Source organism: Podarcis filfolensis, assembly GCF_964270895.1.
Source record: "Podarcis filfolensis genome assembly, chromosome: 8".
Classification (NCBI taxonomy): Eukaryota; Metazoa; Chordata; class Lepidosauria; order Squamata; family Lacertidae; genus Podarcis; species Podarcis filfolensis.
The window spans coordinates 58,062,036-58,073,087 of record NC_139611.1 but is presented as its reverse complement, the minus strand read 5'-3'; the positions used below and the strand labels follow the sequence as shown (position 1 = coordinate 58,073,087).

At 47.1% G+C, this 11,052-nt stretch overlaps 1 protein-coding gene across 3 annotated transcripts in view; it reads right to left on the bottom strand.

Moving 5' to 3' along the window:
- Nucleotides 1-11,052, bottom strand: part of FAM167B (family with sequence similarity 167 member B) — an 18,549-nt gene continuing 7,497 nt past the window's right edge. For 2 of the 3 annotated variants that reach the window (XM_083625389.1, XM_083625387.1), the window contains exons 2-3: nt 3,316-3,734; nt 1-841 (exon numbers count right to left, since the gene is read on the bottom strand). In XM_083625389.1, the coding sequence (XP_083481515.1) occupies nt 578-841; nt 3,316-3,609 (558 nt within the window). In that variant the 5' untranslated portion in view covers nt 3,610-3,734 and the 3' untranslated portion in view covers nt 1-577. Of the gene's footprint in view, nt 842-3,315; nt 3,735-6,160; nt 6,272-11,052 lie in introns of those variants that run through there. The other variant, XM_083625388.1, reaches the window with a different exon arrangement.

The window sequence follows — 11,052 nt, the reverse complement described above, 5'->3', positions numbered from 1 at the left end:
AACATTTTATTTGTCAGTTTATTTGAAGTCGTAACCTGCTCTTGAGGCAACAGGCTCTCAGAGTGGCTAACGCGTACTAAGAATAACATACGGTAATACAAAATAAAACAGGGGCAACAGGAAGAGATAATAAAAGCCGGAGTACAGTCGCCTGAGGAAATGCAAAGGAACTGAAAGGACGTCAGATCTGGTGCCAGGCAGGCTTCCCTGAAGAGAGCGTTCCAAAGTTGTGACAGGGAGGGGGGAACAACTCAGAAGGCCCTATCCTGGAACATTCCCATCCCCAAATGTGAGGGCTGGTGGATCTGAGGATACTCAATAGCCAGGCAGATGCCTGTTACTGTCTGCAGCAAAAATGCCTTCCTTTACAAAGCAGTTGGTAGTTGCACAGAACCACCTGCTGACAAGGCAGCCTCTGGCCTTTTGAGAAACTGGCTCTCTCCATCCCATAACAAAAAACCTATGCCAGGTTTCTCTGTGTGAGTCCCTGGAAATTGATGGGTTTATGCGTGTGTATCACTTGCTTAAGGCTGCAGGCCTTAACAATGCAATCAGAAGAGGGGTCAAGGAAGGCCCCTCAGCACAGAGAGAAACGGCGAGAGTTGATGTTCATGCGTGTGACGCCAATGTGCTTGAGGGGTGTGGACAAGAGGAACGCCATCTTGGGTGGGATGTTACACAGCAGGTCAGAGTCCTCTTCACAGCCCTCCAGCTCGAAGGTGGCGTCGTCCAACATCTCCTTGTGTTGGTGACAGGCCTGTTCCACCTTCAGCCGGTGGATCTGAGCACGCAGGCCCATTAGTTGCCGTGCCAACTGGTGATCCAAGGCCTGCATCTCCCGCTGGATAGAAGCAAAAGAATAACCATGAAGCCTGAGAGGCAACACATACACACCCCATAAGAAAATTAAAAGAGCATGGCTGGATCAGAAAAAGGCCATGTCCTGTCCTGAGTCCTGTGGAAGTGTCTTTGAGAGGGTGGTCAGACCCTGAGGAGGAGTGTGAGGAGCTTGGGGAATTGGAGGACCCTGGGGAAGGTGGGGTAACAGGTTCTGAACCCCAAGAGACTTCTGATCTCAAGGAGGGTCCCAGTGGGTTACAGGGTGGAGACCCTCCCTCCCAAGGATGCTCAGGCAAACTCAAAAGTGCCTCCTGTCACCTCCCTCCCAAACACACCCACCATAGCTGATCCAGCCAAGGAGGTGGTTCCTCCCGTTACATAGAAGCTAGGAGCAAATCGGATGCCAAGTCAACAGCCACCCTGCCTCTGTCACCTAGGAGGCTGGCATGCACAAACCTCACTTAGCCAGCCCACCAGAAGGAGCACCTGTTTGCCTGGGACCCCAACTGCTTGCTGTCCAGCTAAATGCTGTGCCTGCCTTGCCCTTCAATGGAAGGTGCAGGAAGTGTGCCACTCGTTGGTTCAGTGTCTTAGGGCCCATCCACACTTTAGCTGAATGGACTGTGAATGGGAACGTTCCTATTTTCATTAAGGTTGGAGGGTACTCCAGGTTACAGCGGCTGCTGTGAATGTAGAGATGTCAGCTGTATGTGGGCTGTGAACCCCTTGTTCCTCCTTTAATTCTTACATGTCCATGCAGTGTTCTCCTCCAGCTACTGCTGTCCTATAATTTCTCATCCAGAGATTCCCTATGCTTTGGAAATCGAAACAGGACATCAATTTCATAGGGAATATCCAGATTTAGGGAGGAGGACATGTGGGAAGGCAGCAGTTGGAGGAGGGGGAATTAAAGGGGGTGTAAGGGGTTCACAGCCCACATACAGCTGACATCTCTACATTCACAGCAGCCGCTGTAACCTGGAGTACCCTCCAACCTTAATGAAAATAGGAACGTTCCCATTCCATAATGATAATTTTATTATTTATGCCCCACACATCTCACTAGGTTGCCCCAGCCACTCTGGGCAGCTTCCCACAGATGTAAAACACAATAAAACATTAAAAAAACCTTCCCTATACAGGATTGCCTTCAGACAGCTTGAGGGTCAGATAACTCCATACCCTCCAACATTTCTCTAATGATATTAGGGACATCCTAGGGAAAAGTGGGACATTCTGGGATGAAATAAGAGACCGGGATGGCTTCTCTAAATCAGGGATGTCCCTGGAAAATAGGGACACTTGAAGGGTCAGCAATGGTTTGACTTAACCCCCAATCTTCCCTTGTCTCCCGAAGCAGACGGATGACAACAACAACATGTCTTAAGCCAAAAATAAACACACACACCCCAATTATTATACACTGCTGTCAGGACGAGCCCTACCATGAAGCAAAATGAGCCAAGCAGCTGAAGCAAAGTGGTTAGTTTATTTGAATTATTATTGTATATTTTTACTACTAGGAAATGGGAGACACTTGTGGGATTTTCCACCTCAGGTGCCAAAATAACTTGGTGGGATTGAATTTTAGGGACCCTGATGTGTGTGTGTGTGTGTGCGCGCGCGCGTGCGCACGCACACACACACAATGTTTAATACTGTTCCTCAAAAAGCAAAATATATTGGGCTGGCCCTGATTGCTGCAGGCGCTACTCTGCCTTCTACTCTGAAACTGTAGTTTCATTTATTCGTCTACGTATTCTCTATATATTCATTAACTTCCCCCTCTTCCTCCAGCAACACAGAACGGGGTGTGTTCGTTACATGGTTAAAAATATGCTAGGAAATCATAACTGTTTTACAGCAGTTTACCAAAAGCTCAAGACAAACCTAGCAAATACACTGCGTGAAATGAAAGACAATGCAGGACAGAGTTCAGTTGGTCTTCGTAAGTGTACATTGATCATTGAGTTCACCCGCTCCTCCACTACAGCGCAGCTTTATGATGCTGGGGCTGATGAGAGTTGTAGTCCCAATTATCTAGGTATCAGGTTGAGGAAGGCTGCTGTAGAGGTGGGCTAAAAGTTGTGAAAACGGACAACTCCAGTAACTCACTCTACAAACTTTAAGCAGAAATTTGAGACAAAACAGGTACCAAGAAACAGGGACTGTACAGGGAGCACCTACTGGTATGTACCTGGACTGTACTACTTCACTGCCTGAAGCTTTAAATATTTTAGCTAGAACTGAAAAAGACGGTCAGATGCAAGTTGGCCAGTGGAGTGAGCCATGCCATAGAAGACCACTGGGGAGGTCGTGCCAGGACGCAGCCTTTGCAAAGCTTGCGACCACCGGTGGTGGAGGTGCCTCCTCTGCCTCACTGCTCCAGACTTGCCCCTGAGGGCTGGGGCTAGTTCTTTCTGCCTGCTGCTCCGGTGCTCACATTTTCCCCAGAAAGGTTGGGATAATACTCACCAGCTCCATCCTGAGCCACTCCAAGGCATCACCAATGGTGGGGAACCCACAAATGGTCCTCAAAGGGACGGGGGCCTGAGAGTCCTCCCCGGCTGTCTCCCCACACTGCTTTTCTGGCAGGGTCCTGAGCCCGTTCCGCCAGGAGGGGCTTTGTACGCGGGCCTTCCACTCCAGGTAGGAAGGGCGCCGGGTCTGCAGCTTCAGCTTTGCCGTCAAGGCCTTGACGCTGTCCAGGTTCTCTGCCTCCAAGTTCTCCTCCTCTTCCCCAAACTCCTTGAACCTCACCAAAGACATTGCAGAGGTGTGCAGGCAAAGGGCTTTCTTTCCAAGACAGACCGACTCCCTCAGTCACCCACTCACTCTGTGTCATATGTGTCCGTGCATAGAGGAAAGCTGTTTATTCTTGGAACAATAAAGCCCTGGCAATAAAAGAAAGAAAGCAGGAACTTTAATTATCCAGAGGTTAATGGGAGGCCTTTTCTCTCTCTCTCTTTGGTCCTGACTTATTGTCTCCAACTGGGAGGAGACACCCTGTTCTTTGAAAGGAAGTTTCAATGACATAAAAGACAGCGAGAGTGTAAAGCCATTAATCCCAACAGCACTCCTTCCTTTCCTGACTCTTACTGTCAGCAGAGAAAAAGATATGGGTCCTCCACCCAGGTCTGAAAAGGAGCCAAGATCGAAAGGTCACTCCAGAAGATTCAAGGGCGCTTTATAGCAAATCGTGCCCTCGTTCAGCTGACATGTCAGTAAAATCAAGGTGAGATAGTGGATTAGTAACATATTCAGGCAACTACCCTCCAAAGTCTTATTGTCCCTCTGCATTGTGGCCCTCACCCAGCTTGCTTATGTTTTAATACTCCTTTTAATTACAGCATAGCACCACCTGCTGACCAGTAAGAAAATAGCCACTTGATGCACCTCAGTGCAGCATAGTGTTCACCAGTGAACTCTAGCACACTTTGAGTTACCTATACATTGCAGTCATGCATCATGTGAGAACTAGCAGAGCACAGACACCACCAGTAGCAATTTCTATGTCTAGGGGAACAGAGAACATTGCCTTATTTCTGTTCGGTTCCATGCATTGGCCTCAGAAGTATAGAGGTTCTGACCCAAAGCAAGTGAGCAGAGCAAGATGGGGTGAAGTAGAGCAAGGTCCATGTTCTGGCAAGGCAAAAAGTCCAGAATTCAATAGCACCCTGGACAGCTCTATGCATGGGTCACATTGGATAAGCAGGAAAAACATAGCCAGATATTGGTCCAGCACCAGTGGACCTCTGGTTGAGCTTTAAATAGGCACCGTGGGTCTCTCTGAGCTGCCAGCTCCACTCTCTGTAGGAAAAGCCTCTTTGTTTAAAGGGGCCCAGTTGGCTCCTCCAACGGTGTGGGGGAGACTGGGGTTCCTATAGGGCAGGGGTGGGGAATCATTTTTGGCCTGAGGACCACATTCCCTCTTGGCCAATCTTCTAGGGCCCATATGCCAAAGGTTGGTTGTGGTCAAAGTGAGCACAGAAACCACATCCATTCATATGCCACACAACACACACACATACAGCACAGCACAGGCACATGCATGCATATCCACAGACACACCTTCCTCCCCAGCAATTAGGCTTAGGAAAAAGCATTCTCTGTCCAGCCCTCAAGGTCGGCGGTTCGAATCCCCGTGACGGGGTGAGCTCCCATTGCTCTGTCCCACCTCCTGCCAACCTAGCAGTTCAAAAGCACGCCAGTGCAAGTAGATAAATAGATACTGCTGTGGCAGAAAGGTAAACAGTGTTTCCGTGCGCTCTGGTTTCTGTCACGGTGTCCTGTTGCGCCAGAAGCAGTTTAGTCATGCTGGCCACATGACCCGGAAATCTGTCTGTGGACAAATGCCGGCTGCTTCAGCCTGAAAGCGAGATGAGCACCGCAACCCCATAGTCACCTTTGACTGGACTTAACCGTCCAGAGGTCCTTTACCTTTTTTTACCTACAGGGTGAGTAGTTTTGCATTGTGCTCCCTGTTCCCAGGTTTGGTGAGGCCACTAAAATTCCAGCACCCAATAGGCATGATACGGACAGGGATGGGCTCTGAGGATGCCCACAATAAGTCTCTGCAGAGCTCCCTTTAGTCCAGAGGTCGACAAGGTTTACCTTGCCTGGGCTGGTTCACTCCAGCAAAGATCCCTCTGTGGGCCGGATTGCATGTGTGTGTGAGTGCCCGTGCCTGCAATTTCCGGCGTCTGCATTTGCGCAGACGCGATTTATGGTGTCACAGAAGTGAGTCCCCACGCCGTGCTGCATGCAGGGACTCACCGAGCTGGCAGCTCAGTTTGGGGGTGGCTCATGGGCCGGTTAAACGACCCCTGTGGGCCGCTTGTGGCCCATGGGCCTTAGGTTGCCTACCCCTGCTTTAGTCCCCTTCAGCTGGGCCATAGGGCATTTGGTCAGGTCAAGTTAAGCTGGTGGCTTATTTGCTGCTAGAGCACAGCTGCACTGCTTTTAAGGTGGAAGAGGAAGTCTGGACTGAAGGGACAAAGAAACGGAATGAGAGGGGTGTCCTAAAGCACAGCAGAGAATGGCCAAGCAGTGTGCTGGTTCCTTCAAAATGTCCAACATTGAGCCCTCCAGATGTTTTGCACTACAACTCCCACCATGGGGCCAAAGGTAGTTGCAGTTAGGAGGACCGCTTATTGCATTGCCAAAAAGAAGGAAAGGCATCACCAAAAAAATGGGGGAGGGGTTAATTTAAAATAAAAATTATGCTTGTAAGCATAAAATTTGCATATGCTGTATTACACATATATATGCAAATCTAGAAATAATAGTTACATTTCCATAGAAATACAGTACATCTCACTATAGTGACTTGTGTGCCTGCTCAGTCTGCTGCACTGGGGCTGTGGATGGACAACTCTGAGCACCCTCTCTCTTTTCTTATGGCTCCTTATCTTTAAACTGGACTTGGACGAGACAGCTGTACAAACAGAGGACTGTGCCCTATAAAGGAGGACACCCGGACACCTTAGTTGAGTCCCAAACATCTGAAGGGCACTGAGTTGGCAAAGGCTGATTTAATACAAGCGTGGTTGTACACAGTCTTGCATAGGTTTGCTGCAGCTTCAGATTGATCAGAGAGGTCATTCAAGGCACCATATTGAGCACAGTTAAGTCTGCAACCTTCGCATTCTGCTAAGGAGCAAGTCTCATTGACCTCAGGGGGATTTACATCTGAATAGACATGCACTCTAACCACTACCCCACCCTGGCTCTTTAAATGGTCTTTAAATGGTCTCCTGCCTCTGTTGCCATCAGCTAAGGTTACAGCAAGCCTAAAGGCGGTGAAGTTGGGTCTGCTGCCTACAACAGATGGAACAGAGCCTTCAGGCAAGGGGGACTAGGGCATTTCAACCTCCAGCACAACATGCAAGAGACTGGAGAATGGCCAGCCTGGAAGGAAGAAACTTCAAAGGGAGAAGGCAAGTTGAAATTCATTGCATTGCAATTTCTCAAGGAGTTCCACCTTATCACTTGTAGACTGAATCGGGACAAAGGATTTTTATCACACTACCTATGCTAATTGACTCTTGGATGCCAGCAACAAGTGGTTTAAGGTCACTGTTAATGCAATTTTCACTGCTCTTTTCTGCATTTCATTTCCCTCTGACCTCACTGTTTACAGTCCCCCGCCCTCAAAATGAAGCAACCTAGGATAAGATTTCATGCAGCTGATGAAGTTTATGCCAGAATAAATTTGTTGCATTGGTCTTTAAGGTGCCACAAAGCTCTTTGTTTTTGCAGCAAGAGAATAGCCCAGCTACCCCTCAGGAGACCAGGGGCCCTATTTTCAATCTCTAATATGCTGTAGGGGATGAAATCTCAATATTGTTGCATGCTACCCCAATCTCCGAGCTGTGAGATTCCAGGTGTCTACCCAAGATTCGTGTTTCTTTGGGGGAATAAGGCACAGCGGAGACTGTGGTGTCTTTATGATATATGGTTTATTTACGCATGTATACAGCCTGAGTCTATGATGGAGGGGCTCACAGCATGGACACCCCAGGAGGGTCTTGTTTCTACCACAGCCTTGGATTCAAACAGAATCATTCTGCTCTGACCCTCTCTCCAGCTTGCTTCCTTTACTAGCTACAATCTTTCCCCCCCTCTAGGTCAAATTGCAGTCCCCCAAAACTCTACTTCAGACTCTGGCTTTGTCTTCTAACTCACTAGGAACTGGAGGGGCCCCACCAACTTTGCATCTGGCACAGAGCCTTTGTCTTCTTAGTGGCCCGTTACCTTTCCTTAGGTCTCTAAACAGCTCATCTCCCAGGCGATTACCTCATGAGGAAACTAGTCTGGCTTATTTATCTTTTTAACACTTTCTGGGTCCAGGGATTAAGTGTCTGGCACCCACAAGCTAATAACAATATATTTGCACAGCATGAGGGTTTTGTTTTGCTTTCTTGCAGGATAATTCAGTAGGAAAGTTAAGGCTCTGCTCCATTCCTCTCTTGTCGAAAAGCGTGGATAAAAAGATGGCTTAGCACACCAGCCTGCAGAGCTCTCTCTCTCCCCCCCCTCCACGCTGCCAGAGTTTCACTTCCTGTGGTTCTCTGTGTATCTTCAAGCCCCATTTCCCCCACCATCTGCCTGGAGCCCATCAAGGCACCCAGGAGGGGGGGAAATATTGTGGTAGTTTAATTGCACTGCCAGTTTATCTAACGATCTTCACCCGTTAAGTCCCTTGACAGTGGAAAAAACAAATAAACGGAAAAGAAAACATCATAGCCAGGCTACCTTAAACCCAATATCCTCCCTCTCTCTCTGCTTCTCAGCCTCTCCCACACGGCTATGTGTGCAGTTCCTGTTGCATGCTCTCCCTTTTTTCCTCTCTCTTTCACAATCTAAGAGCCAGCATGCTGGAACTCCTCAGCTATTTTGAGAAGCAAAACAGCTGTTGAAAGGTTTCTCAACAGCAGCAGCAGCAGCTGCCTCCTGCACCCCTCTCTGGCCATGGCACTTCCAGCAGGCCCTGCACATGCTCAGGCTCTGCATCTTGCCCCCCTGCGGTCCTCATCACTAGGGGCTTGACCCCCGACATCTGCCAAGCAAGATCTCCTGCAGGTTCTGACAGGGCTCTGCTTCCAAATCCAGCTGTCAGGTAAGGGAAAGGGGCCACCCACTGCAGGGAGCACTCCTTTGCTGGCTTTTTAAGAGGCTGTTTTGCTCTGTCTAGGTATGATCCCGAGAACCTCTAGTTAAATGCTCCCAAATGGTAGGGCTGGGAAGATGACCCAGCCGGCCAGAGGAGATGAACTGGCTAGGTGGCTCCAAGGTCTGACTTAAATTCACATAAATCCAGCTAGTAGCCAAGGATCCTTTCACGGTCCTCACTTGAAAAAATGAACACTGGCCTATCTTTCAGGGCTGTGTCTGTTCTAAGGATTGCTGTGATAAACGGTGCAGGCTTAGCATGCATTGTGGACCCCCAGGGCTCTGTAGCTGTGGTTTTAACCCTAGCATATTGTACACCTGTTAGCAGGTGATGCTTATCTCCATTCTGTTAAAAGCTTCGTTAAAAGCTGCACTTCAGGCTGCTCTGAAAGGCAAAAGAACAGACCAGGCTGCTTTTCTTTCTTGGTCAGTTGGCAACTCTACCTTTGGCCCACATATGGTGGCATGCCCAGGGATCTGGTGCCCCTCTTCCTTTTACTGGCGTTGCAGGAACAGGACAGGCGTGCTTGGCCGCCGATCACACATTATGGAAGCCTAATGTATTGCCTTTATGTGAAGAGGAAGGTAGGAATCTGCAGAGTGAGACCATAGGCCCATCTTGCTCAGGATTGCCTATGATGATTGAGGGGGGTTGCAGATAGGGGTCTTTATTTCCCAGCCATCCTGAGGATACACCTAGGACCTCCTGCATGTGAAAAGCAGGCCCTGCACCTGGGCAGATTTTGTTCCAAATTTGGATATCCCATATATTGTCATTTTGGTTTCTTTTTCATGTTCAAAGCGGCTCTCACAGGAAAGCATTTTAAAAGTCAACAAAATTCCACAACATTATAAGGAAGTTAAATAAATTCACAAACACACGGAGCATTGTTAAATATTACTGTTACTTTTCCATCCTTTCTTCCTGTGCCTTCAAAGTAGAAGTATGGCATGCAAACACATTGAGAGCAAGCCTCACTTAACACAGTAAAGATCAGGGCCCTGCCAAGAGATGGAGGGAACAGGCTGCCTCTGTCAGCAGATTTTGGATATCATGAAAGGGTAGAAAATGAATTATTAGCATTTGTCTGCCAGGGAGGGGGAAAGATGACTTGTGGGATTGTCTGCTTCAGGTTTCCAAATATTCCAACCAGCCTTGAGGCCTCTTGCACCTTGAATTGGGGTGTCATTTGCTGCTTTGTTTCAGGCAGCAAAATGTCTTGAGATGGCCCAGGTAGAGGTTCAGAGGGTTGCACTATAGGCAGGTGTATCCTTTCCTGTGCCTTTATCTCCACCCTGGGATGAGCTACATTTCTTAGTTTCGTTTATTTAGCACACCTTTAGCTGTGAGGGCTCTACAGCTCTTCTGGTTTTATTCATACCTTTTTATATCACATCTCAGCCCAGATCACCTGGTTGGGAGCAAGGGAAGCAGGGAGCAATCCCTCCCACCCACCCCCCAAAGCCAGACTGTGCTGTTCAGGAGGAACCTTGAAGGCCAGAGCTTGAAATAAGGAAATTAAGCAGGTGACGAGGCTTTTCTCTATTGCTTAATCTCCTGTTGGGAAAGGGAATCACATCTCACATGTTTCTGTATGTTGAGTGGCTGTCAGAGAAGCACGTATCTGGACTGGGGTCGCTTTGCATGATTTTTTTTTATTTTTATAAAATATTTATTGAGATTTTACAAAAACATAGGTTTACAAAACACAAGAAAGACATATAGAAAGAAAAAGATAAAAAAAGAAAACATACAAAAATACATAAAAAATAAAAAATAAAAAAAATACAAAATACAAAAAACGAGTAGATAAAAAAGAATTAAAAACAAATCCGTTTTTTGTAACTTTAAACTCATTAGCTTGTTTCCTTGACCTCACACCTCCCCTTTTTGTATTCCCATTTAAATAATCAAATCAGCAAATCCTTACCCTCTTTCGTTTATCTTAACTCTGTATCTTAACATATTATAACTCTATATTTTCATCCATTATCAATTCATTTTTGCATATTCTTATTAACTTTGATGCTAATACCACTTATTTTCAATCCAACATCATTTTAACATTCATTAATTTTACAGTGTTTCTGCAGATAGTCTTTAAATTTCTTCCAACCTTCTTCCACCAACTCTTCTCCCAGGTCTCGGATTCTGCCAGTCATTTCCGCCAATTTCATATAGTCCATCACCTTCATCTGCCACTCTTCCAGGGTGGGTAACTCTTGTGTCTTCCAATACTTTGCAATAAGTATTCTTGCTGCTGTTGTTGCATACATGAAGAAAGTTCTATCCTTCTTTGGCACCAATTGGCCGACTATGCCCAGGAGAAAGGCCTCTGGTTTCTTCAGGAAGGTATATTTAAATACCTTTTTCATTTCATTATAGATCATCTCCCAGAAAGCCTTAATCTTTGGGCACGTCCACCAAAGGTGAAAGAATGTACCTTCATTTTCTTTCCATTTCCAACATTTGTTATCGGGCAAATGATATATTTTTGCAAGCTTGACTGGCATCATGTACCACCTGTATATCATTTT